A 26,965-nucleotide genomic window follows, 5' to 3' on the forward strand; every position below is an offset into this window, starting at 1 on the left:
ATTAAAACCACATGAGTTCTGACAGAAAAAAAGGGGACAACCACAGCTGCAAAGAATCTGAAGCACAGGGCAGTTTACAACCTTGAAAAGCAATCCCCAGCTAATAATCAGCCAGCCAACTAACCTCACATTCTCATACATGGGTATGTGAACCAACCTTCAGTGGCCACCCACCAACCATCCCAATGCTGACTATAATCTGGTTGGTGAAAATATTTATTAATTTTAGCCTACCTTTCTCACTGAGGCTCAAGGCAGATTACACAGTGTAAAACAATGTAACCAAGTAGCACAAGATAATATTAGAAACAGTGCAAACCAGTATCAGGCAGGATAATACAATAAACTGTGGAGTAGGCTACAATCTATTCCAGTTTAATAGTACGGGGGATGGTGTGTGTGTGTTTTTAATGCAATGTTCTTTGAAGCAGCTGAAGAAAATAAAATTGGTAATTTTAAAATACTATGTCAGTTTTTAAAACTACGAGTAGTATCAATGTATTTTTGTTACACTTAAGAGGGACTGGTTCACCAATACTCAGTTTGTATAAAGTGCTATGCTGAAACAGGATGGAAACTGCAAACTGTAAATAAGGTATCAATCTTTCCATGTAGGTCCCCTAAATTGAGATTTTGGCTACTCAAGATGCTATCTCACTTTATTTTTATCTTTCTACCAGTAGTCTTGTTCTTGATTCTCACATATTGACTGCAGGCTTTGGAGCAGATGGAAATGGAAGAGTTCTAAAGCAAACTAGAAGCCTAAAGCGGTTGTTCCCATGACACTGAGATTTGCTTTATGAAAGAACTTTATCACTACATGTGTCTTGAATTTCATGCCTATGGCAGTCATTGGTATTCTCACTTTCTTGGTGCCATATCTGATAGCTGAGGCAGCCAAAAATGCAAGCATGGACTGAGTAAGAAAACCTGAAAATGGCAAAGTTCCATCTGCATCTTATCAGAGAAATTTGTGATTGAATATATACATACATGCAATGTGTTTTGTCATTTTGAGTGTACACCATAGCTTTATCACATGCATAAATGAACCAAACCACTCAGACTCCTTAGGGGGGTTTCAGACTTCAAACACATTCTTTCCCAGAACCACTTCTGCACTTTTTTTTTCTTTTTGTGAAACACAAATGGGTGGGCCAGAATAGTGATCACAGTGCTTTAAGGTCAGGGTGCTGGAGGTGTGCTTTGCTTCCATCTGTTCAAGAAGGGTCCTTAATGGGATCTGGGTTTTAGGGATGCCAGCCTTCAGGCGGGACCTGGGGATCCCCCAGAATTACAGTTCATGATCTCCAGACTACAGAGATCTTTTACCCTGGAGAAAATGGATGCTTGGGAGGGGTGAGCTCTATGACATTGTACCCCACTGACATTGTCCTCCCCAGGCTCCATACCCAAATCTCCAGGAGTTTTCCAACCTAGATCTGGCAACCCTACCCCTGATCCCCTGCTGGAGCGAGGGGGGGCGGCGGCTGGCAATCCTATGAGAGATGTTGTCATTAAGCAATATAAGAGACATAATCCCCCCCCCCCCAGATATGCCAACAATTGGAAAAGGGTTTTGTTTTTTGCAACCAGCACCCGAAATGGAAACAATATGTTGATTCAGAGAGTGATCCAACCACAGCTAAGCTCTTTTAAGTCCCATTGGTTCCTTTAATTCACCTATTGAAACCAGTGGGGCTTAAAAGAGTTTAATTTTGTCTGGATCATGCTTATACAGATCCAGCTATTGTGAGGAGCTTGGAATTTGTGAATGGTTCTGTTTTTGCCTAAAGTGGGGAAATCAGAGCCCAGGGCAGGAGGAATGGGTTTCATAATGACTGCAGAGATTCCCCCTCAATGGGCCTTAATGGCCCTCTTGGTCAAGCAGCCATCAGGAATTGGGGGAGTGACACACCTTCCTCTCAACTGTGTGAAAGGAAAGCACAATCTGAATGTGATTAGCAGAAAGAAGAGCAGACAGACTGCTGGGAGTTGTTCAAAGCACCTTGGGGGTGCAGAATCATTTTCTCTGGAGATCTGCTCCCACCTCCACCATAGGTGCGTCTCTGTATCTTCACCTGGGCTCTAGTCTGTTTGAAAACAGAGCAAATGCTAAAGAAAAATGCCTTAAGTCTAGTATAATCTCTTTGAACCAGTGCAAATAAGTAATGCCCTGGAACTTCTCGCCATTTGGAAAAATGGGGCATGCATAATACGATGTTTACAGACTATAGTTACCTCAAGTTAGCAGCCTTCCCTCTAAGGTGAGTTAGCGTGAGCAAGCTCACAGTTTTTAGCCTCTGGCTAACACATTTTTGTCTTAGCTCAGAAAGGATGGCTCCAGAGCAAACTAATTTATGCAGGAGCCAAATCGCTTGCTCACAACTTTAATGCCGGTAGCTCACAAAGTAGAATTTTTGCTCACAAGAGCCCACAGCTTAGAGGGAGCATTGCAAGTTACTGTCAGTCAAGAAAAAACTCTCATCTCGTCCAGCTAAACCATGATCATAAAAATGCTTATTGAGACGTCCCATTGATTACAGTGGAATCATTTGTTAATGACCATTTTAATTTATAGTACTTATTTATTTAGTAGAGTACCAACTGGCACAAAACAAGGTTTGCAAACTTTGAAACTTAGTACAAAGCCCATCATAAAGTGACATCTTGATAATTTAGTGACAGACCAAAGAAAGAACATTTGCTTTTTTCCCTCTATGAAAGTTCTGCTTTAAAACAAATGGCCTAATTCATGATCACCATCCAAAGTGCCTGCTGATGAAAATAATTCAAGCTCATGCCTGGAATGTGTGAAGTAAACAAGAAGGGAATTTGAGCATTTGAAAATGCTTGGGGAGTTTTAAGCATTCAAATACAAAGCAGATGTAAAAATGTCTATGTTTTAGAGCAATAGTGTTGCCAGATGAATATAGGGGCAACTTTTCCTTCTTCAGTATATCAGGCTGATTTTCCTTCTAATTACATTCAGGTTTTCATTCTTATCTTTGACAGTCATACGTAGCACTACTTGAACTGAGACCCAACCATGTGTTGTTGTTGTTGACATCAAAGAAAAAGATGGTATAAGAACTGGTTGCAACAGGTTCGATATGAAGAGATATTCTTCATGTGCTTAGAGGGACTTCATTGAAAGCTACTCTGGGCTAAAGATAAGTCCTTTCCCTGCATATTTTAAATTTTTCTACATATTTTTGTAATTTTATTGTTTCACTGAAAAACATTTGGGCTCAGCATGTAGTCATTTTCTCATCCCATAGGGGGCAATCTAACACCAAGCTGCCAAAGATGACCATTATTACTTAGTAAGTAATATTCACGTTTGATATGACTCCAGTCAGATAACCCTGTTCATATAATGCCAGCTCTAATCTTACTATTTCCGAAGTAGGCAAGTTGAGAGTTTCTATGCCACACAGTGAATATCAATTGGTTCCAGTAAAAGTATTGGACACGAACTCTTGTGCAAGTTTACTAGAAGTATGTACAACTGAATAAAATGAGACTCCCTCCCAAGGAAGTTTGTAGTTTACACTGATCCTTTGCTCTGCTGGGCTTTTCCACTCCTTCCTTCTAGAATGTCCCTCTTCTTTTTGTGTGTCCTTGTGCTCTCAAGGCAAAGTCTACATTCTAAATTTCTATGGACAGGGACTTCTTTTCCTGTGCTATTATATCCATTATCATAAGCAACGATGGCACTGTAGAAAATTATAATAATCACAACAAACTTGTATAATGTGAGAATGTTAGCAGGAGTGTCTGTTTTCCTTCTAGTACACTCATAATCTACCCTTCATAAAAGGACGCTTAGACTTCTGTTGACCATTTGTGGAATGTCTTGTGAAAACTAGATGCATTATTAGCCCCTTGTTCATGGGTGATAATTGTGCCACTACACTTTTGCTCTTGAGCACATTTGCAAATATATGCTTTAGATAAATATTACTATTTTTTCCTGGTTCTCCTGTTCAGACCCCCCACAAGTGATGTAGCAAGTTTCCATTCAAGTGTATTATTGTTTGGAATGTAGGCTAGAAAGTATTACTTATCTCAGAAAAAGACCAATAGTCTTTCTGGCTGTGAAAAAGTGTTTGGAAATTTTCAAAATAAATATGGATGCAAGAACAAAATTAGCATTTCTTGAGTGTCTAAAATACTAGAATAAATATTTTTTTCTTGTCTAATTGGGAAACTTCTTAATATACACACAAAACATATTTTAGAAGTTTGTTTTAGAAAATGCACACTCTACTTTCCTACCAAATGCTTAGGCTTTCATAAAGAACAGATGAGGAGGCAGACCAGTGCAGATGGGTGTATGTGTGTTAGATATTTTTACCAATGGAAAACTGCATGTTGGGGAAAAGGCTGTGCTAGCATTCTTCTCCATGACATCTAGTTTTCTATGTGCAGAAAATTATTTGCAGTGTGCAGTGGTATAGTCCAGATCCATATTAACCCCCTTTTCTGCAGTTTTTGAGAACTAAGATGTGTGTTACTGGTATCATGGCTAGCACTGAAGTGGTGTTGGTTTTCCAGTTGCTTTGTAATATAGGTAGACTATAGATCTCTATTCTACTACAAAACCTCCCAAAGAGGGTTGATCAGGAAGACCAGTTTACACAACCAATCAACTCTTTTGCCCTCCATATTAATATGACAGTAGGGGAATGGTCCTGGTTTCCACTACGGTAAAGTAATAAATTACTGTATTTTTGAATATTTGCAAACTAAACGAAACAAACCCTAAGTGCTTTTAATTTGCAATGTTGTCACATTTAAAGTACAATCCTGCCATGTGAATATGGGTGTGTGTGTGTGTGACACCCCTTTATAGTGATTCTTCCATCTCAAAAATGAGCTAGTGAATGAAAGGTTGCAATGCGGTGATATGTGACCTGGTCTTTTGATACTATTTACCATACAGCTGACATCTTGACTTACATTAGAAGTTTTCACTACTGGATAATAAATCATAGGGAATTCTGTGGGTATAGAATGCATTCAGTAATAAAAGGGTTTTTGCCGTGTCCTTGGAATTGTAATATTCTGACATAAAGGCTCCCCATTTTAAACAAGGGACATCTGGTATTCCTGTTTCAAAGTCTTCTTCAGTCAACTTAACTCCTGAGATGAAGTCAGGTCAGTGGGGGAACACTGACAGAGTTTTTAAGACCTGCTCATGAAGCTTGTTCAAAAGGCTCTTCTTTGAAAAACAAAACAAAACAAAAACACCCCCCCACACACACACACTTTGTGACCAATTCCACGGCACATTTACTGTTCTACAAGGCCAGCTGTTGCCCTTGTTTGTCCTCACACAAAAGCAAACAAGGAAAAAATGTGCCTTGCACCTCCACCATCCCCTGATGCTTTGGTATTTTTCTAAAACATTCGTTGAGGAGTCAGTACTGGGTATGAATACATAAAGATATTTGTGGGATTATACACATTACATGTTTGTATTGAAGGATTTATTTGAACTGGTTTTAAAATATATCATTGTACATATTTATGGATTATTTGACTGAAAGGGTTTGTTTAAAAGCTCTCATCTTCTTGCTTTAGCAGCACTGGATAGCAAAGAACAATTGTAAGGACTATAAGAATACTAGTCAACATGTTCCTCCTTGGAAATTGCGCTTGTTACTTCTGATGAAGTGTGCATGCACACAAGAGTTTATACCCAGAATTAAACTTTGTTGTCTTAAAGGTGCCACTCAACTCAAACTTTATTCCACTCCCAATAATATCAGCTCTGTTGCTCCTTCTCTCAGAACTTCACAAATGAGAAGCAGGTGAAAAATCCCCACAATTAATTGTATTCTATAACCCCTATAATTATCAAAACAGCTGCTTTATTGCAGGAGTTTCACAGCATCCTGAGAGGGAAGCTCTAATTCGTTTACTTCTGCATTTCAGGGCAAGTTGCAGAGCGGCCTCTGACCTTACTGAGCAAGTTCCTTTTGGAGAGAGTTCTAATCCCTTGGGACTGTGCGTAACACTGCAATGTCCTTACCTAACCCTGTCATGCTCAGGAAGCAGCAGCTGGCCTGGAAGGCTCCGAGGGGCTAACAGAGGGTGACCTGATGGCAGAAGGAACTGGCAGCACAGCCTTGGGCAGCTGCTGGTAGCAAAGAATGCCTATTTTGTCCAACTGCCCCTCCTTTCTCTTTGCTTGGGAATGCAGGCTGTTTCCCTAGTGGAACAGGATACTTTTTGTGACAAAGTTGCCCCATCTCTTGGGGGATGCCACTTCTAAGCCAAAAGTGGGGTTCCTGTCTTCTAACCACACTTATTACACTTGTAGCAAAAAGGTAGGATCTTGAGGAGAACAAGTGGGCTGTACCATGTTGGACTGCAGGTGAAGGATGCCATTTTCTGGCTTTTTCTTCCATGTTTCCAAAAAATGAAAACAAAACAAAAAACCCTCCCTACAAATAATAAATTAGCACATTAAAGGGGAGGGGTTAACCCTTCTCCCTGCTGTACTAGTTTTCTTGTTGAGAAATAGGAAAGTATAGGAAAACGTCACACACACCCCACTTAGCCGTTTGATATGATACCATCTTTTCTACCATCTCAGGATTCTGGTACCCCATTACCATCTCATTCTGCTATTATGTCACTATGGTATTGCTCTGTTCTCTGTCACCAGGGGCACACTGACCAGTCTGTCCAAGGTAACCACCAGATGGGCCGCAAAGACAATGCTGCAATCCATAGAAGACCTTACATTCCACTGGAGTTAAGCATGTTTTAAACACATAGTCCTCAAATTCCCTTGGTACCTTTGGGGAAAGGTTACCTATAATACGTTAATAATACTCTAATGCTGACTTTCCATGTTATTTGTGACTCAACTGTCCTATTCCCAGCATTTGTGAAATGTGCGAACTTGCCTTCTTCACATCTTTTATAAAGTTCAATGTTTTTAATAGTATTTATTTTTGCAGTGTGTTGATTCTGTAAGTAGATCCAGTGATTCCCACCGTACAGATAGACAACTGCGGAAAGGATTTAATGGGCCCTTCCCAGATCTATGCAGAATGGCCACCTTTTCCCTGTACCATCATAGGCAAAAATCCAGTCTGCTGGACTTTGGTGTCCATTGAGATACGTTAGCGGTGGGGGTGCTTACTTCACCTGTTTAATTTCTTTCCACCAGGCAACTCCCCGTGTCACAGAAGAAAAGTGTCCGAACTCCGTCAGGCTAGTCTTGCCGTGTCTGCGGCCAGCTGAAGGGTTAATTTCCCGAAGCCGAGCGGGGAGGAGAGAGAGGCTCAGGAACACCGCTCCCCTCGGCCCGCCCCTCCGCGTGTTTTGCAGAAGGGGGCGGTGGCTTCCAGCTCGCCTCTGAGAGCGCTCGCCGACGTCCTATCCCAGCCTGTGTAGCCTGAGGGCTGGAACTGGGCGGAGGCAGTGCCGTGTGCGCTCCTGTAAGAGCGCTCAGCCTCAGCCCAGCTGCTGGCAGGCAGACATGCGCATTGCAGGGCGCCCTCTCACCCCGCTCAGCTATGCCAAGTATGTGAGCAGCAGCAGCAGGAGCAGGAGCAAGGGAGAAGAACGACCAGCGCGCACGGAGGAGGCAGACCATGGAGCGCTCTTGCCAGCCGGGTTATGGGCTGCTGGTCCCGCCGCCTTCCTCAGGAGGCCCCCCGGCAGCGCCCCGTCTGCTCGAGGGCAGCGAGTAACTGAAGCAGGCGAGGCGACAACCAGGCATGGCTGACCCTCTGCGCAGGACACTTTCCAAACTGCGGGGCAGACGGTCGCAGCGAGGGGCAGCCGCTGGGCACACGAACGGCGGGGGCGAGGGCCCCCTTCAGTGCAAAGCCCAGCAGAGCCTGCGGGCACCTGGGAGCGGAGCGCCGGGAGCGCCGTGCACTCTTCTCGGGAGCCAAGCTGGCTGCTATCGGGTCCTCGTGTCGCCCTCGGAAGAGTCGAGGCTGTCGGAGTCGGCTGGTTGGTCCCGGCGGGGGAAGGCGGCGGTGCAGGGGGAAAGTCTGTCGGGAGCCACGGTCGCCTGCACTTGCCCCGCGACATCCCGTCGGGAAGGGACAGCGCTGCCGCCGCCGCCTAACCCCCCGGGGCTGCGGGCGCCCCCTCCTCCTCCGGCCGAGCTCTGCTTCTCTGCCTCCGTTTTCCCGGGAGGCGCGGACTCTGGCTCTCCCCCAGCTGGGGCTGCCAAGGAGCGTCTGGAGCGCAGGAAGAGGCGTGGGGGAACAAGGAGGGCGCCGAGGTCGGCAGCAGCCACGGGGCCAGAGCGCGGGAGAGCACGGGCAGACTGCGAAGCCAGCTGCAGGAGGCCTATTACCTCCTCATCCACGCCATGCACGACTTGCCCCCGGCCAGCCCCACCGCCGGGGCCCGCTCGCCTCCGCCGACGGCCGGCTCTCTCTCCAGGGTTGTGGGGAACAGCGATGTTTCGAGCGGGGACTGCCGCCCTCGGCTCCAGGTGGTCGATCCCGGCTGCCCAGACGCGGCCAAGAGCCCTGCCTGGCGCCGGGGCGTCAGCAAGAGCCTGGAAAGCCTTCTCCCGGCCAGTCCCTCGGGCCAGCCCCTGCCCTTGCCCAGATGCCGCAGCGACAGCGCGCTCCGGTCCCTGCTCCGAGGGCCGCCGGACGGCGTGGAACAGCTCCTGCTCCCGAAGTTTGATCCCGAGCCGGACGCGGCCTTGGGCGAGGCTGTGCCCCTGGGAGGCGCCGCGGTGGACTCAGCAGCGGCGGAGGGCGGCCAGAGCAGCCGGCGGCACCCCCTCGCAGATGCCCACGAGGGCCCCTTCAAGCCGCCTGCGGTCACCGTGCGGAAGCTGCAGAAGTGGATGTACAAAGGCCGCCTGCTCTCGCTGGGCATGAAAGGCCGTGGCAGCGCGGCTGGGCCTTCCTCCCCTTCTCCCTCCAAGGCCAGCGGGACCCGCGGGCTGCTTCTAGGCAGAGAAGAGGGGTCGACGGTTCCTTCTTCCGCCCACATGAGGGGGGGACCCTTCAGCAAAGCTCTAGTGTCCCCTTCCGACCAAAGAATTTTGCTGACAGGTAATGGCTTCAGACGCCGCCTCTCCTAGGACCAATTGTAATGGACTGCAGACTGTTTGCTTTACTAGCTGCCTGACAGCCCCTGGTTGCATCTGGGGGGGGGGGGGAAGGGAAGCTTCTGTTGTTGAATTTCTGTAAGGCACATGCAGGACTTTCTGCCATAAGTTTGAGTCCAATGGCACTTTTAAGACCAACAAAGTTTTATTTAAGGTGTAAGCTTTTGTGTGCAAGTTGAAACAAAATTTCTTCAAGCCTTACATGCAGGAAGATTGTGTGTGTGTGTAAGGGTCAGGAAGGACCAGTCAGAGTTAAGATGCATAAGTGAAGCCGAGATTGGATCAAGGTGGCGAGATCAACGAAATGGCAGCAAATTAGCACACAAATGTGAAAGCTAACAGATGTGAGAGCAAAGCCTGAGTCTAGCGGCACCCCCAAAACCGACCAAGCTCAACCCTGGGTACATGCAAGAACAGAGAGACTCTGCATGTGTAGATGCACACTTCAAATATACAGAAACAGATTTCTTCAAATATTATATACAGGTAGGGGGGTTTAGTTGCCAGGAAGAGCTAATTGGAGTCAAGATGCATAAGTAACTGAGCAATAGGCACAGCAAACATATTTGGTAAGACATGTAAATAGCAGCAAAGTGGCATACAGATAATAAAGGAGTTAACAACAGGTGAGAAAAGTTTGAGTTCATTGGTACCTTTAAGACCAACAAAGTTTTATTTCTGGGTATAAGTGAGAACTGAGTGACTTAGTGTGTGTAGTGAGATAAGAACCGATATCTCTGTTAAGCCCCGGGAGTTCCAAGTTAGTACAACACTCAGGTCTTAAAGGTGCCATTGGACTCAAACTTTGTTCTGCTGCTTCAGACCAACATGGCTATCCACCTGAACCAAACTTAGTATGTATTATTACTTCCTGAAGAATGGTCTTCCCTTCAGAAACTGCTATGGGAAAAACTACCGCTGCTTTTTAGGCTGTAGCATGTTACTTCAGTAATGGCTTGTGAAGCACTTTGGACTCACTCTGTTACTTACATTTGCTAGCTCAGTATAGTGCTTTCATGGCATATGATTTACAGCACACAGTATTTTAAAAGACTAGGCTGTTACGAAGTTTTCATGCCAGATACTAACATGTAAATTGGGGGGGGGGGGGGGGTGTCAAGAAAAGATGTGAATGTAGACCAAGAATATTTGGGTTTTTGGAAGAAAGGAGTATGTTAGTTACAAAAAATGTCTACCCAATGTGTAGTACCATTCAATGTAAGCACATTTCTCTCTGTGGATTTAAATGGAAGTTATCTACAAGGCTTTTTAAGAATAATAATAACCACTGTTGATTAGACTTGAGTCTAAATCTCAGTACACCTGTTAAAGATTGCTCTCACAATCTCTCACACTAAGTTAGTGGTGTTTAACAGTGATCACATCTGGGATTATTTCCTCTCTTTTTAAAGGCCAAAGTGCATATTAAGAAGCACAAAAATCCTCTAGGGCAATTGCTGCTTTGGTTGCATGCCTGCCTGCCTAGGCCTATGAGCCTGTGGCAGGCTGGGGGGAATTAGCATATTTATATATGCAGTAAAATTCCCTCCCCTAGAAAAGCTAGCATGTTATGGAGAAAGATTCCAGCTTTCCAGTATTCTAGTCTTCTGTGTGGAGGGTTTTCTTTACTTGGGAAAAATGTCACATGCGTTAGTAAGAACTGTACAGGGCGGATCCTTCTTGTGATGCTTAGGAGTGGGGAGGAATCCCTGCTACAGTTTCTCCCATGCCAGTTGCCCCGCCTCTCTCTTGTGGGGTTCTAAAATGACAGGAAGGAGCCCTGCCTGTGCTACAACCATAATGTGAGAATGGGCTCTTGTTCCGGAGGCTTTTTTGCCCCATTTAACCCTTTCACTTTAAAAAAAATATTAACCCTTGGTTATATTTCTGTTAAAATCTGCCCAGAATTTTACCAGTGTTCTGTATGTTAAGTAACCAGAAGGAAGGTCACCCCCTTTTTAGTTTACACTAGTGAGCCTTATGAGCCAGATGTGTGGTCTCAGTAACTGTTTACAGAAGAAGCAAGGGGCTGAGGGAAAAAGAATAAGTCTAATTTGCAACACTGTTTCATTTACTTACATGGACTCTAAAGGGTAAACCAGTCTAAGAAGGGCTGCTAAGTCAACATGGCTGTACCCAGGAATGCTTCTCTTTATATATTAATCACTCTGGTGTTGCTTAATTGAGTTAATAACTTACTTATTTAAGTACTGTACTAGTATGTGAAACCCCTCACTTTCCAACTTCTTTATTTCCCCAAAGCTTACATCACTGGCAATACTCCAGTGTGATGCATTGCTGGGGACACACACACACACACACACACACACACACACACACACACACAAAAAGAGGATATATGCAAATTGCTTCCTGTCAGAATAACTTTTTTACTGGGCAAACCTATTGTACATAGTAAGTTTATCTTGGAAAGTCTGCAACTTTCCACAAAGCCTGGAGCTTGTTACACCTAACTCAACCTCGCACATTGTTAGGTACATTCCAGAAAACTTTCCTCAGTCATAAGATCAAGAGATTATACAACTCAATAAAATCTTCTGTTGGGGTGGTTAGATCTTAATTCTATGCACAAAGGTATAATATCTTTTTTCATATTTACTTTCTAAAGGTCTGTCTAGGACAAAAATATTTAAACGTATCCCTTTACCAAAGGGGGGGGGTAAGTTCCCAGTCCTAGTTGATATTGCAACCACTATAATAATTGCCTTCATAGTTTGTATAGTGAAGTAAAGAATATGAACTAGCCAAAATTAAGCAGAGTTACGTTCCCATTGCTTTCAGTGGAAGAGGCTAAATCATGTCTATCACTCTAGCAATTAATGGAGCTTAAGAGTTCTTAACTTCAGCTTGGCCATTCAAGTACCCCACAACTGATATATTCGCACTTCAGATAAACACTGGACAGAGGATCTTTTGTTCAGGAGCAAGTGTGCGACAAGTGTGAATGAAGAAGCGTAAATCCCAAATTATTTGCTGTATTAAATCTTAGATATTCAAATTGCCCAAGCATGCTAGCATTTATGAGGAGACATGTTCAGGCTGTTCCTCTGTCACTTAATTCATGATCAGGCAAATAAGAAGGAGACCAAAAATGAACTTGTCACTTTGTGGACTGTGTGCCTGAAAGTCCTTCTTGCAGCTCTGCCAGGGAACTGAAGTAGTTGGAACTGATACTCGTCTGATTTAGAGTAAAAGTAAAGTAGTATCTTGTCCCTAATGAAATGAGCCCTATGCCATGGAAATTTATGCCATAATAAATCATGTGCCATTAAGTTCTTTTGTTGTTGCTGTTGTTCTTGCTGCAACAAGAACAGTCTTTTGTTAAAAAGGGACACATGTGAAGTCTCACAATAAGTAATAGACATACAAATGAGCACCCTGCACTGTTGTTTTAGTGCACTGGCATAAATCTGTGCCTGGTTGGCACTTGGATGACTGGCAGCTATTTACGTCTGATTTCCCTTTCTTTAAATCTTCTCCAAGAAGCCATTTAGTCCCATAAAATCTTCTCCTGCCATGCCCTTCCCATGCTTCTGCATGGTGTAATGGTTTAGAGTGGCAGAACTGGGTTTGATTCCCCACTCCTCTACATGAAGCCTGCTGGGTGACCGTGGGCCAGTCACAGTTCTCTCAGAACTCTCTCAGACCCACCTACTTCACAATGTGACTGTTGGGAGAGGAAGGGAAGGTGATTGTAAGTCTCTTTGAGACGTATTAGAATAGAGAAAACCAGCTCTTCTTCTTCATACTGGCTATTCTAACATCCCACTGACCTGTACTGAATGTGTTTAGTACACATTCAGTACAGCTGAATGTGCAGATTTGATTTTCATTTTTAAAGAGCCTTATTCGGGTCTATTCTGAGCTGCATTTGGGTCATAGGTTGCAGACTCCTGCTGCTCTAAGTGCTTACATAACATTGATCTCATTTATGTCCCCTCCCCCCCACACTCATGAACAGACTAGCACATTTTTATAATGCATGAACCTGCCCTAAGTTGTGTTTAGAATGCATATACTTTTTGTTTTGCCCTTTTAATAGTGTGTGGTCTCTTGTAAACTGTCAGAAGTAGTTACTTTCTAGTGTAGTTTCTTTCATTTTCAGCTTCTTGGCATGAGTACATACTGAATAGATGCACTGGAAAATGTTCTTCAAGGTTAACTCCCCTCCCCACTTTGTGTTTATATTCTGTTACAGGATTAAGGTTTCATTGTTCCAAAACCTAGGATTTATTGCCAAACACTTCTTCAGGAAAAATATAATTAGCAAAAGATTCTAAGTACCAGTTGCACAATGATATTACATTCTATGTATTGTTTTACAGGCATAGAAAGGTTAAAATTAGTATAATTGCCAGCTTTTTGTTAATTGTACAGGCTTGAGTTGTCATGGCAAAATAAACTTTCAGAAATTTGGATTGTTATGCTATATAGACAGTTATCACTTGTCTCTTAGAATAGTGGCTTCTTGCTGTGGTGAATTTCTAAGAGAATACAAAAACCATTGCTGTGAGTAATTATCTTTATAAACAACATACTATTCTTGCTGGGGGTTTGGGGGGGGCTTTGCAGTGGATAGATTTATTTATTTCTATTTAAACGTGTACTTATTGTTAGCATATGACAACACTGATAATATTAAATGGCCTGAACTAAAATTTTATTATCAGTCTTCATCTTAAATTTGTCTGATGGGAAATAGTCTGTTTTGTTATTTTTTAAAATAATGTCATTTACTTAAGAATGTTAAATGTCCCTTAGGGGCACTGTAAATAATGTAACCAACCATTTATTAACTGATCATTGAATGAAGGTTTAGGGACGGTTCAAGTAACTGATCTTCTAGGCACAGAGTAATGTTTGTTTAGTACACATGATAACTTTTAGTGCAAGTTAATTGCTTTGCTGATTTTTCTCCAGTATGTTGTATATGACAACTGGATGGGGTGACCAAGAACATGTAACACATTGAAACACACTGCACATGATTGTATAAGTGTGTCAGTTTTCTTGCCCTTTTTTGTAGCATTTAAGAGGTGTGGGGGTTTTTTTACATCAGTTTTGTTAGTTCTGAAAGGAGCAACTTATTTGAAATGTTCATCTCAAATATGCCTCATTGATCCATACTAATTATGACTGCAAGGTACTGCAGTTGTAGCAGGATGAAGGCAAAAAAAATCGAGAGTCTTTGTCTCTTGTAAGGCCATGGAAATTACACAGGAGTGTGCTCACTCAGTTAACAGAAATGTCGTTAACTGGTGATATGTGGGGAGGCAAATTCTCTTTTTGAAATTTATGTATACTTGGAATCTGATGCAAGTTCAAACATGACTGTAGTATCGCTCGTCATTCTGTCGAGACTTTTGTTGCTCTCGGTGTATCTGGTCAGATTTGAATATTTAGCCACCCAAATATGTGTTCTTGTCTACCCTTTTCACCTCTTTCCCTCTGCATGTATGAAATGCCTGCATGCTGAAATTTGAGTACCATACAATGTTTATAGGCCTTTCATAAAACCAAAGCACCAAGGGAGTTCTGTTAACTCTGGGGTGCTGTTTTGGTCAGAGTTCTTAGATTTAGGTGGAAACAGTAGCTCCATTCAGGAGCTCTAGCCAGTTGTGGTGTGCTGCTCTAGTCCTTTGGGGTTTCCCTCTCCTCAAAAAAAAATCTCCCTTCAATTCTCTCTACCCTGTCTGCTCATCATTTCAGTGGCAATTATTTCGAAGCCTGAAGTACTCCACTAAATTGTTCTGTGTACGTAGTGACCTCAGAGGTAGTGAAATACATTCCATTAAAAATACCAAACACAATGTGAAGTCATGAAGTGTTGATTCCAAGTTTCATTGACAGCCATTGTGTGCTCCCTTCTTTCCCTTTGGATTTTCAACTTAACCCGAATTAGGCTCTCTGTGAAACTAAGGCTGCATCCTTACTGGGGAGTAAGCCCAGCTATACACAGTGGAGTTTACACTGAGTAAATATATTTAGGATTAGGCTGTGTGGATGTAATCCTTAGCATAAGTTCCAGTTAAATCATTAGTTCTGATATTTGCCTAGGGTTGGACTGTAAGACTCATGAAAGCTTTAGAGATATTTCCAATCCTGTTCATTCAAAAATAAGTCCTACAGTGCCATCTTAAGCAAAGGTACACCCTGCTAAGTCCATTAAAATCAATGGGCTTAGAAGGGTATAACTGCCAAGAGTAGCTGTACTCATTTATTAAATAATGTTTGAGAGTCAATTCAAGTATTTATTGTAAAGATGCTTAAGGTTGTAGTCCTGATGTGACAAAAATGTCAGCATCTCTGTACATGTAAAAGTGTAGCCTGATGGAAGAGTTCTGGGGAACTCAAAACCTTGTGTTTATTAGTTGGTGATATTTTGGTTGAGGTATTACATATAAATGAAAAGCAGCATAGTGCACTATTTCAATATAGCATTTTTAGAAATGGCCTTTATGAAAGAAAAATTAGACACCGATATCTGTGCAATGTTTATAATTACTCCACTCTACCCATGTGCTGTTAGTTTTATAGTTTCTTTTTCTTTTTTTATAAATTTATTTTCATTTTCAATCAAGAATATGCTCATTAAATACATTATACGTTTTTTTTAAAGTTCATATCTCTTCTTTTACAGAAATTAATGTTGTTTAACATATTTTTGAGTCTAGTCCATCTTCTTTATCTTCAACCAGTCATATATAATTTTCCATCTTTTCCAAAATAGCTCCTCTGGTTTATTTTGTAATATTTAATTTATCAATTTCTGCTACTTCTAATATCTTATATTTAAGCTCTGTTATAGAGGAGATGATTTTTGATTTCCAGCGTTTTGCGATCAGTATTTTAGCCGCTGTTAAAGTGTAAACAATTATATAGTTGAGTTCTTTAGTTTTATAGTTTCAAGGTGTGAGTAATGAGACACAAAATGTGTGTAATACTCTGAGGTTAGGGTTGCCATGTCCCTACCTTCTGCTGGCAGGGGGATGGAGCTTCTGGTGTGCGCGCATAGCATGTGCCACGTGATGACATCACCTGGAAGTGATGTCATCGTGCTAGGCACTTCACCAGGGGGGGTGCTCTAGTATTTGGCCGGAAACTCTATGGTACCGTAGAGTTTTTTGCCAAATACTAGAGTGTCCCCACGGCAACGTACCTGGCGCGATAATGTCACCTCCGGGTGATGTCGTCGCTCCGGGCACGTAGGCGCGATCCCAGCACTTTGGGGGCGGGTTCCCCCTGCCAGCCGGATCTGGACCAGGGAATTGGGGGCCCCAAAGCGGGCAAACCCCTGCCCCAGAGGGGGAATGGCAAGTCTATCTGAGGTGCGTCTTTTAGAATGTTTACAGCACTCTGCAAGGCAATTTGACCTGATTCAAAAGGCATTTCAGACCTTAAATGTCCCCTGCTCCTTAAAAGGCAGAGCAAAACTGATTCACCATACCAGAGATTTCTTTATTTTGTTCCTTTGGTTCATTGCATGCCGTTTGGCAAATGGGGGCCCTCCATCAAATGCTGTTCAGCCCTAATTAAGGTTGTTGGATGATAGTCCCATGTGACAGTATGCCACACAGCATTTATGTACAGCTGACAGCATGAGTCAGCCCAGTCAGACAAAACTTTTTCTCACTGGCAGCAGCTGTTGCCAAGGAGAGCGGTGATGGTGCAGGGATACTCCACAGGATTGAACTGGTTCATATGGTAATCCTAAGGCTAGTGTTATGCCTAAATACGTTCCTTGATAGAAATAGGTATATGCTCTTTCTATGTGCTGCAAGCAGAGTTAAAGAATCAACACTTTTCTTTGCCTAATTGGCATAGGGAGGCAAGGAAAAGTCTCCCCTTGCAGATATTACCAAAGGTACCAAACCCCCGCCCCCCCAAATCTTTTTAACTGTTGTGAAGCCAAACTTTAGGAGGCTGCCAGGACTGGGCAACAGTCATTCTCTTTTGTCCTAGTAACATCTTCCCATAATACATAGGTAGCTTGCTTGCCATGAATGCTCATTGTGAATTTTAATACTATTTAGTTTGACTTTCCATTTTGCAGCCCAACTTTCTATTGCTTCTTCAACATGTAATATAAATATGATTGCAGTGATGTAAGGTGGACAAATGTTCTAAATCTTCACTTCTTTTTTCCCATACCAGATTTGATTGAAAATGTTTACATACCCTCTGTGAGCAGAAGAGAACTTAAGAACTTCAGATCTAGTGAAATGGCTGAATGCAAGCCTCGAATTGCTAGCATCACAGTGTCTAAGAAACAAAATTGGTTACATCAGAGTTCTCCAAGACCACCTAACTTGGAGAAAGGAAATTCTTACAAGAAAATTTTGGGAGAAACTCACCAGGTACTTAAATCTCCCAGTTCTTTGCTTGATCCCAAAATGCCTCAGACCTTTCCCAAACCTTTAGGGTATGAAAACCCTAACAGAAGAGATGGTTCTGCGCATGCTGCTGTGAATGGAGCAAGCCCTTTGGCACTACGAAACTGTACTTTAGAATTTGGTGAAGATAATGATGCAGATGATGAAGGAGAAATATGGTACAACCCTATCCCTGAAGATGATGAGCCTGACTTCCCTTGTTTTGTTCATAATAATGCTGACAATTCAGAATCCCAAGCCATGAATTGCAAGATATCCTCTGCAAATGACTTGATTAAAGTTGTAGTGCATAATGAAGGTCTTCCACAGTCTTTCAGCTGTATTGGAGATGCTCAGCCCAGGGAAACCAGTCAAGTCAATTGTGTACATTCCATGGAACATTTGCAAGTACAGAAGCCAAAGCCTGCATGCACTATTGTGAGTGGGTTTATAACCGAGGATAGTTCTACATTAAAAGGTTCTTCAGGAGGTAAGAGAAAGTGTCAGTATCTAACCTTCTGGAGTGCTTATAATTGATGGCATTTAGCATTCCTGTGAAAGTGTTAGTTTTTATGTTGTTATGGTGCTTGGAGTCAGTTGTCCTGAAAGTTAATGTCTGTGAGACTGGCACTTCCTCCTCATGCTTCAGGTAGGCTGCTCATTTTAGGCACCAAGTATATGTTTATGTGTTGATTTGCCACCTGATTAATAATGAAAACCTGCTTCTGGAATAGTAAGGGAGGAAGGTCTTTTATATCATAGGATAGTGCTATGCCCAGCTGGTTTCCACAGTAAACTTCCATAATTATTTTGATTTCAGGTCTTAACCTTGTAGAGCAAAAGTGTCTGTAGTCCGAACACACTGCCATCAAAACTGGGCTTAATATTCTGAAAGTTTTGTATGTTCTTACACCATCATCCTATGCAGAGTTACACACTTGAAGTCAATAGACTTAGAAGGATGGCAATATATAGGATGGATCCACACTAAATTGGTAGTTTCCAACAATTCCCCTTTTCCTCTGCAGACCCACTTGTGTCATTCCTCAGTGTCCCCCCCTGTCTTCCAGCAGCAGCATTTAGTGGAGATCAGCAGGCTGCAAAGGGAGAAGGGGAGCAGGAAAGTTCCATTCTGCTATTAGAAAATTTACTCTGGATCCAGCCCTCTGTATTCCAATTTTCCTACCACTGATGAGTCCAGTATTCTGTGTGCAAGTGGATGCTTCATCTTTCCTTTTGGGTCACAGGAACAGGCCATACCAGTTGGCACATTTTGTAATTGCAGAAGTTGTCAAGGATGCTTTAGGCTGATCCTATACTGAGCAGGTGGTTGTACTAGATGGCCTGTTTGGCTCCTCCCAACTCTTATGATTCTAAGTGTTTTTGTTCCAGTAGCTTCAGAGGTCATTGACCTACAGATTTTCAAACTTTGGTTTATATGGTTTTTAGAGAAGAGTTCTGATTCTTACTTGTTCAAGGAGAAAAATCTGTTCAGTAGCTGCTTTTACTGAAACTGTTTCAGCTCATATTTCAGAACTGACAATGACTTACAAATGAGATTAATTCTCTCTCTTTTGTTTTTGTCCAGATGACATTTATTGTGTTTTATTCACACTTTTCTTAGAGTAGGCTCCATAACTGAATATATTTCTAAATGGAGCTGTCAATGCATTGGGCACATTAAGAAGGTTCTAAATCAACTTCAGCTGCTTAGGGAACGGGTAAGAAATCATTCATGCATTTCTCTCCCGCCCTTTTTTGGTGGATCTGAAATATATGCTGCAACAGCAACTAGTCTTTTTTGTTGGTTTCTAGTAAATTGCTAATAATGGTTACTTTGCCAACTTCAAAGGTGAAAGTGTGATTGTTGCAGAAAAGTACATTGCTTCAGCGATGAATTTCTTAATACATATATGGCTCTTGTTAATTTTAATTAATGTCCTGTGGTATGTAAGGTTCTTTTTTTATTAGGGAGGAACTCAGTAGAGGTGTTTGTAATGTAGAGGAAAATCTGTTGCTTAACTAAATTAAGATTGACCTTTGATTATGTATGCCTATAACGAGCCATGGTGAAATTGATTGCAAATTAGTCCTATACAGTTTCCTGCATATTGAGTTAATGAAGCTATTTTAAATGCAGTTTTGCTTGTGTTGAATAGGGATCCCATTGAATGCATTAATTGATTAGGTGAGTCCCTGCTGTTAGGTAATTGGCTTTATTGCTGAGGAGTGCTCAGTGATTCTTTTAATCCTCTTAAGGTGTCTACAATTAATTTCAGTTGAAGTTGAAATGACAGCTCATCAAGACAAAATTACTGCATAAAGGGCAGCAGGGCAAATAGGTTCTGTTTTGTATTAGTGTGGAAAACTGGATAGCATATTCTGTTTCTATGAAGCAGTATCTGTAAGTGTTTATAGGTTTAAATTGCAGCTAATTAATTTTTTTATGATAACTGAGTGGCAGACAAGAATTAAGTGCCTTCATCCTGGAATGGAGAAAATGGTTATGAAAAAGCTTTTGTGTTGTGGATCTATAAATCTGAAATAATTTTCAACCTACTTCCTTTCATATTAGCCCAATGAGCATGACTGAACTACTGGAGGAAAAAGGTTTTCTGTACAGCTTTTGTTGACAGAAGCCTATGTGCCATCATTGGCAATGAACTAATGAATATTTTCAAATGTTTGTGCTTTCAGAATCCTTGATATTGCCTAAATGTAGTTGACAAACTTGCATGTCATGCATGGGGGATCCTATGTATGTTCACGCAGAAGTAACTATTCATTAGGTCTTACTTGCTCACAAAAACAATAAAATACAAAACTTAACATAGGTGATTCAAATATACTGAGAGTTTAAAATTACATATCAGCAAGAGAATTACAGCACTCATTGCTAGTAAGTACAACAGTATTCTTTGTTTAGTTAAAAGGACTGTGATGGACTGTGCTTTAAAAACTCATCATGTCCTGTATAAACATGTGATGGACTGTGAAGGGTTAATGCCTCACAGAGCCAGAGAGCCTTTGAGTGAGAGGCTGCTCAAAGGGATTTCATTGGGTATCCGGTCAGTTGAGAAGAAAGAATTGGGAACTGACTGCTGAAGATAATTCAGTTTTTCACTGACTGAGAACTGGAAAGGTGGCAAGGAAGGGGGGGGGGTCACTGAAGATCCTCATTTGGGCCAGAAATAGGGGCAAGCTTCTACTTTAGAGAAGTAATTCCCTGCCCAGTTGAAAAAGGAGATGGCTCTAAAGAGTGGAGTGATCCCTGGTTTGTTCAGAGAGAAGGATTTTTGGGTAGTTGGTAGTATATCCCTGCCTTCTGAAGCTTGAAGAGTCAGTTAAACTTATACTGGAGTCTCTAGTAGCATCCTTCCAAAATTACCAAGATTGTTTGAGAGGAAGAAATTGAATTTTGTCCAGGTCATTGATCTCCAATATAGTATCCAGTCGCAACAGGACATCCAGCAATGTGTTTCTTGGCACCCACATGCTTCTTGAGTGTTGTGCATAATGGGAAACTTCTCCCACTGCCTACCAACTGACTGATTAACCAAGCACTGAGCTCATGTTGGAAACCGTTGTCACAGCTCTGTGCCCTTAGATTGGCTGTAGACACAGACTTTCATAGCTCTTTGGGATTGGAAGTTTCTCTGTGTCCATTCAAGGAGCATGCTCCTGCCTTTTTGGGGGGTGGGGGCTGAAACCAAATAGCATCTCTTTCTCCAAAGCAAAAACCTACTCTACCTCCTTGGTGCAGGAGGTGCTTCAGGACAGTTCAGGAAATGCATCAGAAGCAGCTGCCTCAAGCCATCATTGGAGGACACTTACCTTTCTCAAAATGTTAACAGTTACCATAGGCTTAACAAGGTTGGGGATATCTGGTCTAGGCGAATCTAATAATAAATGGATGCCAAATAGAGTAAAATTCCTGTGGGTTCATTTGCCTTCTGCTAAAATTTAACTTGATGGTTCATTACCTTTAATCCACTACCACATGCTGAGTAGATAACATTATAATTGCATGCTTCCCCCAAGTCATAGGTGAAATCTTAGGGCATTAAAACAGCAGTCCATAAGTTATACTTATGCTTTAGGCCATGCAATACACAGATCCCAGGAATATATTAATTGAGTCCCTTGTGACTGATAACCTCTTAAAATTAGGTTTGATTTGTATTTCTTTTAAAAACCACTGGCTGGCAGGAGAAGGGGTGCCTAAAATACTGAATGCCATCCATCCCCCCCCCCATTATGCAGGTTGATTTCTGGTGCATTAGTATTTCCATCAATATAATTCTCATTGTGGCTGTATCTGTGGATACTTAAATCCAGAGTCTGGAGCCATGAACAGACAAGACAGATCTTTCTACAAACCTGAAAAAACCCTAGGTTTGTACAAAAATCTGAAATCTAAAAAAGAAATATATTGGTGGGTTAACCCTCCTAAAACAGTAGAAGCAGCATCTGTAACTTTAAGGAATGAATGGCCGTTTTGGGGTATGCTAGGCAACTACAACAATATTGCCAATCTTTGAGCTTTGGTTTCTGCCAGTAAAAGTCATGGGGCAGGGCTCTTTTCAGGTCTGTTTTGACCTTTGAGGAGAAGCCATGAAATCCCGGGATCCCCACTCCCACCTGGGGGCTGGCAACCCTACTGTGTGACCTTGGGCCATTTAAACATTCCCAGCCTAGCTTACCTTGCAGGGTTGTTGTGAGGATAAAATGGAGGAGAGAAGAACATTGTAAATTGCTTTATTTCCCCAATGTGGTTAAAGGCAGGATATAAATGAAATAACAAATACAGCTGAAGATGGGGAGTAGATAAAATGTAGGTTGGTGGGTGTGTGAGAAGGAAACAGGGAAAGGTAGTAATATGGGAGTTCCCAGGAGTAGGTAAAGAGTAAATAGTGTAGGGAAGCAGATACAGGAGAAAACAAGGTATACTCTGTAAGTTCTTGTGAGTTTCCTACTGTGCAACTGGGCCCAGCCTGGCAACTGCCACTGCATAACTGGGCCATAGCTTTCCTGGGTAGAGGCTGCCAAAATGAGGGAAAGCCGAAGATGGGGGGACAGAGAGCAGGAGGGTGGGTAATGGGGGTTGTGGTTTGAAGATAGCTGTGCATTTTCATTCTGCTCTTTCTCCCCTCCTCCCAATTCTGAAACCAGTTGGAGGCCAATAACACACTGACTCTTCTTTATAAAGAAAGTGACTTTATCTTCCAGCTCTGCATGTGTATTTCTAAACCTGGCAACAGAACCATTCCTCCTGAAGGGCTACTTAAAACAGGTCTTGAACTGTCTGACCGCAGAAAAACTTAATGAGTTGGATTCTCAGCAGGTGACAAACCATTCACACTTCAAAGTCACTGTTTCACTTGCTTGGTATGGATCCCTCATGCATGTAGCACAGTATTTCTTGCAAATATGCAGGAGTTAAGCAGCAGGCTGGTTTTTTTAATGGAGAAAAAACTGCCCGTACAAACAGAAAATTTTGTTCACTTTTCTATGATTCTTTAAAGACATATATTAAGCGTCACTTTCTCACAGTTTTTCTTGTTCTCCGTATTATTGCACAGAAAGTGACATCATCATGCCAACGACTTCTGGGTAATGCTCTGGTATTTGGGCACAGATTCTATGGTAGAAGCTGGGTTTCACATTGGGCTTTGCCCAGATACCAGAATGTTGCCCAGAACGTCTTCTGCTAGCCACCTGAGTTTAGCTGCTGGCTTCTCCAAACAGCTATTGATAACAGAAGTCACTGCAAGACTGCCTATGATCAAATTGAATAACGTTACAGATAAAAACGAATGCTATCATTTCCAAATAACAGTTAACTAACTTAATAAAATATAAGTATCCTGTTTTATTGAAGTTGTACATGGGGAAACCGTTACACTGAAATGTTTAGCAGCAGGAGTGTCTCCATCATCTAGATAAAGCTGGAGATGGGTGCCAGACTGCCATGAATTATTCCAGTGTCCTTTCAACATGTTTAACATTCAGAAGAAGAAAAAGAAGTACTGAAGCCACCGGAAGTTAGAAGTTAAAAGTCAAGAATGTTAGATTGACTTCTCAGCTGTAATGAAGCCAAGGAAAGTTTTTAATATCTTGGCTTGCTTCTCTAAGCCTTTGCCAGAGACTTCTGACAGAAAGGGAAGATTAATGTTAGCAGGCTGAAGCATGGTGCTGATTACTATAGAATGCTTCAGAGCAGCCCACCAGTGGGACTATGCTGTGATTTGCAGTACAAGGGAAGCCTTTGTCCAGTTTTATCAAACACCACATTTCTTACGAGCTGCTTGCCAGAAAAGCACAGCAGGCGTGCTAGAAATAGTCTATCCCCTGTAAGGAAACAGCTTCAATAGAAATGTAGCAACTGGGCGAAACAAGAAAATTCATTGAGGCTTCTGGAAAACAGACTTTGTACAGTATTATCTCCCTCAACTTGAGAGTTTTTAAAAAGAAGTCAACTCATGTGAATTTGTATGTGTGAAGAGAGCTATTCAGCTAACTATAAAAGGCAAATAACAAGAACCTCAAGATTTTGAAGAATCTTAATGTTTTGAGATTTGCAGTGTGATCTTAAGCAGAGGTATATGCCTTTAAGCCTATTAACTTCATTGAACTTAGAAGGGTATAAATCACCTTAGGATAGCACTGTCTGTATTCTGACTTGAAATAGCAACAAGAAAATTGAAATATCATAGTAGTGAAGTGTGAATCAGCCTGTGTCTACTTAGTTCTGTGAATGGGCAACAGCATAGTGCGCCCAGCTAAATTGACTTAGCTATTTAATGGCTAGTAGGAATATTCGATAGTGTGACTTTTAAAAAAACCCATAAAACATTATTTCAATGATGTTGCATTAAAATGATTTTGTTCTCTTTATGCAGAGATCTCTGACACTAGAAAACCAGATGAAACAAATTGGGAAGAGGATATCTGATTACCGTGTAACTGTTTTTGGTACTTTGATAGCTGCTGTGGTTATTGTAGGTCAACTGACAGCCTTTTGAGTTTAGCAGAGGTGTACCATACAAAACCCAGCAGTAATTGTAGTCTTTCTCTGTTGTAGAGTTGCTGCCAGCTTTTACGTTTTCATAGGGAGAGTTGCCATTCTGTTTTTTGACGAATAGATTTCTGGTATACCTGAAGATATTTTGCTACTTAACACAGTCTTCTAACCTAATTATTCACACAACATTTTTTCTGCTCCATCTTAAAACAGTTCACAGACTTTGTCTTTTCATCATGCCCAACAACATTTTTATCTCTTTTCACAGATACAAATTCACATCAGAGGGGGCTATTTTTGTGTGTTTTACTAATAATACAGCCTGCATCTCTAAAAAGCTTACTCACTACATTGTGATATTTTACTTGGCCCTAATAGAGATATCACTCCTCTGTTGCTTTAGGATTTTTTTTAATGGACCAACTTGACTACCTGCAGTTTCATGTCAAAATAAAGAATGAAATAAGACAAAAAAGTTGCCCAACAAGTTCAATATACTTTGTCACATCTCAGTTTGTAGTCATTCTTTCTGTTCACAAAGTCAATTCACAAGTGGCTGAACACAGCTCCCAACTAATATTAGAATTTTCAGATAATATTTTCTAATATTAGTTGGGAGCTGTGTTCAGCCACTTGTGAATTGACTTTGTGAACAGAAAGAATGACTACAAACTGAGATGTGACAAAGACTCTGGTCGAAACGAACGGCTAAACTCTCGAGCAAGTTCGTCTTGTTGGGACTTCGGTCTCTGGATGTGCAACAAAAAAGAACATGTATTAAATTACCAATATTTGCATAAGTATATTGAACTTGTTGGGCAACTTTTTTGTCTTATTTCATTCTCTTGAGTTGCCGGGTCCTTGTTGTTGTTTCCTCATGTCAAAATAAAACCAGTCCTTGTGGCTTACTTCAGATACTATACCAAACCACAGTTTACATTAGTTCACCACCCAAATAATTATTTGAGCTTCACATGATTTAAATCTTCATATCTGCTTTCATTTTCATCTGTTCAGTAGTCCTGTTTCTATGAGGCAGAGGAGGGTCAACACTTGTAACTATGAGATGTCAATTAAGACATCACGATATACTGTAATTAAGCTTTCCTTAGCGATTGTTTGGTGTCATGTCTGAACTGAGCCTCTCTTTTTAACAATTAAGCTTCTCCAAACAGACATTGTGAGGCTTATAATGGAGAAATTTGGTTTCACTGAGTCATTGCATGCAGGAGCTTTTCATTCATGCCTTTAGTTTTCTTCTTCACATAGCTGAATGAATTGCTTGTTCACTTATCGTAGACCAGAACGTAACGTGGTGCCACTTCTTGAAGTGCCTGCATGCTTTTCTGTTTTGTAGGTGGAAATTATTTGGGAGCAGACAGATTTTCAGTTGGAACTGTGGGGAGAAATGAATCCAAAATGCATTCCACACCTACGCTGCCATAACAGGCAAAGGGGGACATGGTGCCAATAAAAGATGGAAAGAAGTAAATTCCTACGAAGCAATGTTCTAGGACTCTTTTGAAGGAATAAACAAAGGCCAGGGTACAGCTATTAAAAGATACAGGTGCTCAAGAAAACTTATCCTCCCTATGTTCCATTCTCCATTTTTAGACTATACAGTAGATTTCCTCATATAATTCTACATTTAAAAAACTTCCTTAGACACAGCAGTTGCTTCAGTAGCCCCCTCTTAAAGAATAGGGTTGCCAGGTCCTCCACGGCCACCGGCATGGGATTGGGGGGGGGGGTAGGGCTGTGAGATCCAGGTTGGGGATCTCCTGGAGATTGGGGAATGGAGCCTGGGGAGGACAGGGACCTCAGTGCAATAGAGTTCATCCTCCAAAGCATCTGTTTGCTTCAGGGGAACTGATCTCTTTAGTCTGGAAATGAGGTGTAATTCCAGGAGATCCCCAGGTCCCACCTGGAGGCTGGCATCCCTGTTAAAAGTACATGAGTGACAGGTGTTCCTAGGCTGTATCTGCTCCTTTTCACTTTTGTGTGGAATTTCCTAAAGCAAGGATGAGTCAAGTTCCTGATCTCTAAGTACTTATTCTTGGCAGAACAAACCAGAAAAGTACACTTATACAGGTGTGTGCTTGTCTGTGTGGGTGCAACTGATGCTCAGTATCTTACTGAATAGAGGTATACTTTTCTATATCATGACAAAGCAGTGGTTTCTTATTTCAAAGTCTTTTTTATGAAGATTGTTTTTAATTCACAGTTCCTAAAACCTGTCTCCCCCCCCATTTCCCCCCAAAGGAACCGGAATCTTGTCTGCAAGCAAAACTGAAACCGGAGCAGCCGAATGTTCTCCTTCAAGTCCTAATCCTTCAAAAAAAGGTGGTTCAATAAACTGGTATTTCCCTGATAAAATAAAATCCCCAAGAACTGTGAGGAAGCTTTCTATTAAAATGAAAAAATTACCAGAACTCAGCA

General features: G+C 41.9%; 1 protein-coding gene across 1 annotated transcript in view; it reads left to right on the forward strand.

Moving 5' to 3' along the window:
- Positions 1-8,350: 8,350 nt before the first annotated feature.
- SYDE2 (synapse defective 1, Rho GTPase, homolog 2 (C. elegans)) overlaps positions 8,351-26,965 on the forward strand; it is a 50,524-nt gene continuing 31,909 nt past the window's right edge. Inside the window, exons 1-3 of the mRNA XM_015410496.1 lie at positions 8,351-9,053; positions 17,285-17,992; positions 26,789-26,962. Coding sequence (XP_015265982.1) covers positions 8,351-9,053; positions 17,285-17,992; positions 26,789-26,962 — 1,585 coding nt within the window. The remainder of the gene's footprint in view (positions 9,054-17,284; positions 17,993-26,788; positions 26,963-26,965) is intronic.

The sequence above is a fragment of the Gekko japonicus genome, unplaced genomic scaffold (genome assembly GCF_001447785.1).
Source record: "Gekko japonicus isolate JY-2015 unplaced genomic scaffold, Gekko_japonicus_V1.1 scaffold2418, whole genome shotgun sequence".
In the NCBI taxonomy this organism is placed as follows: domain Eukaryota; kingdom Metazoa; phylum Chordata; class Lepidosauria; order Squamata; family Gekkonidae; genus Gekko; species Gekko japonicus.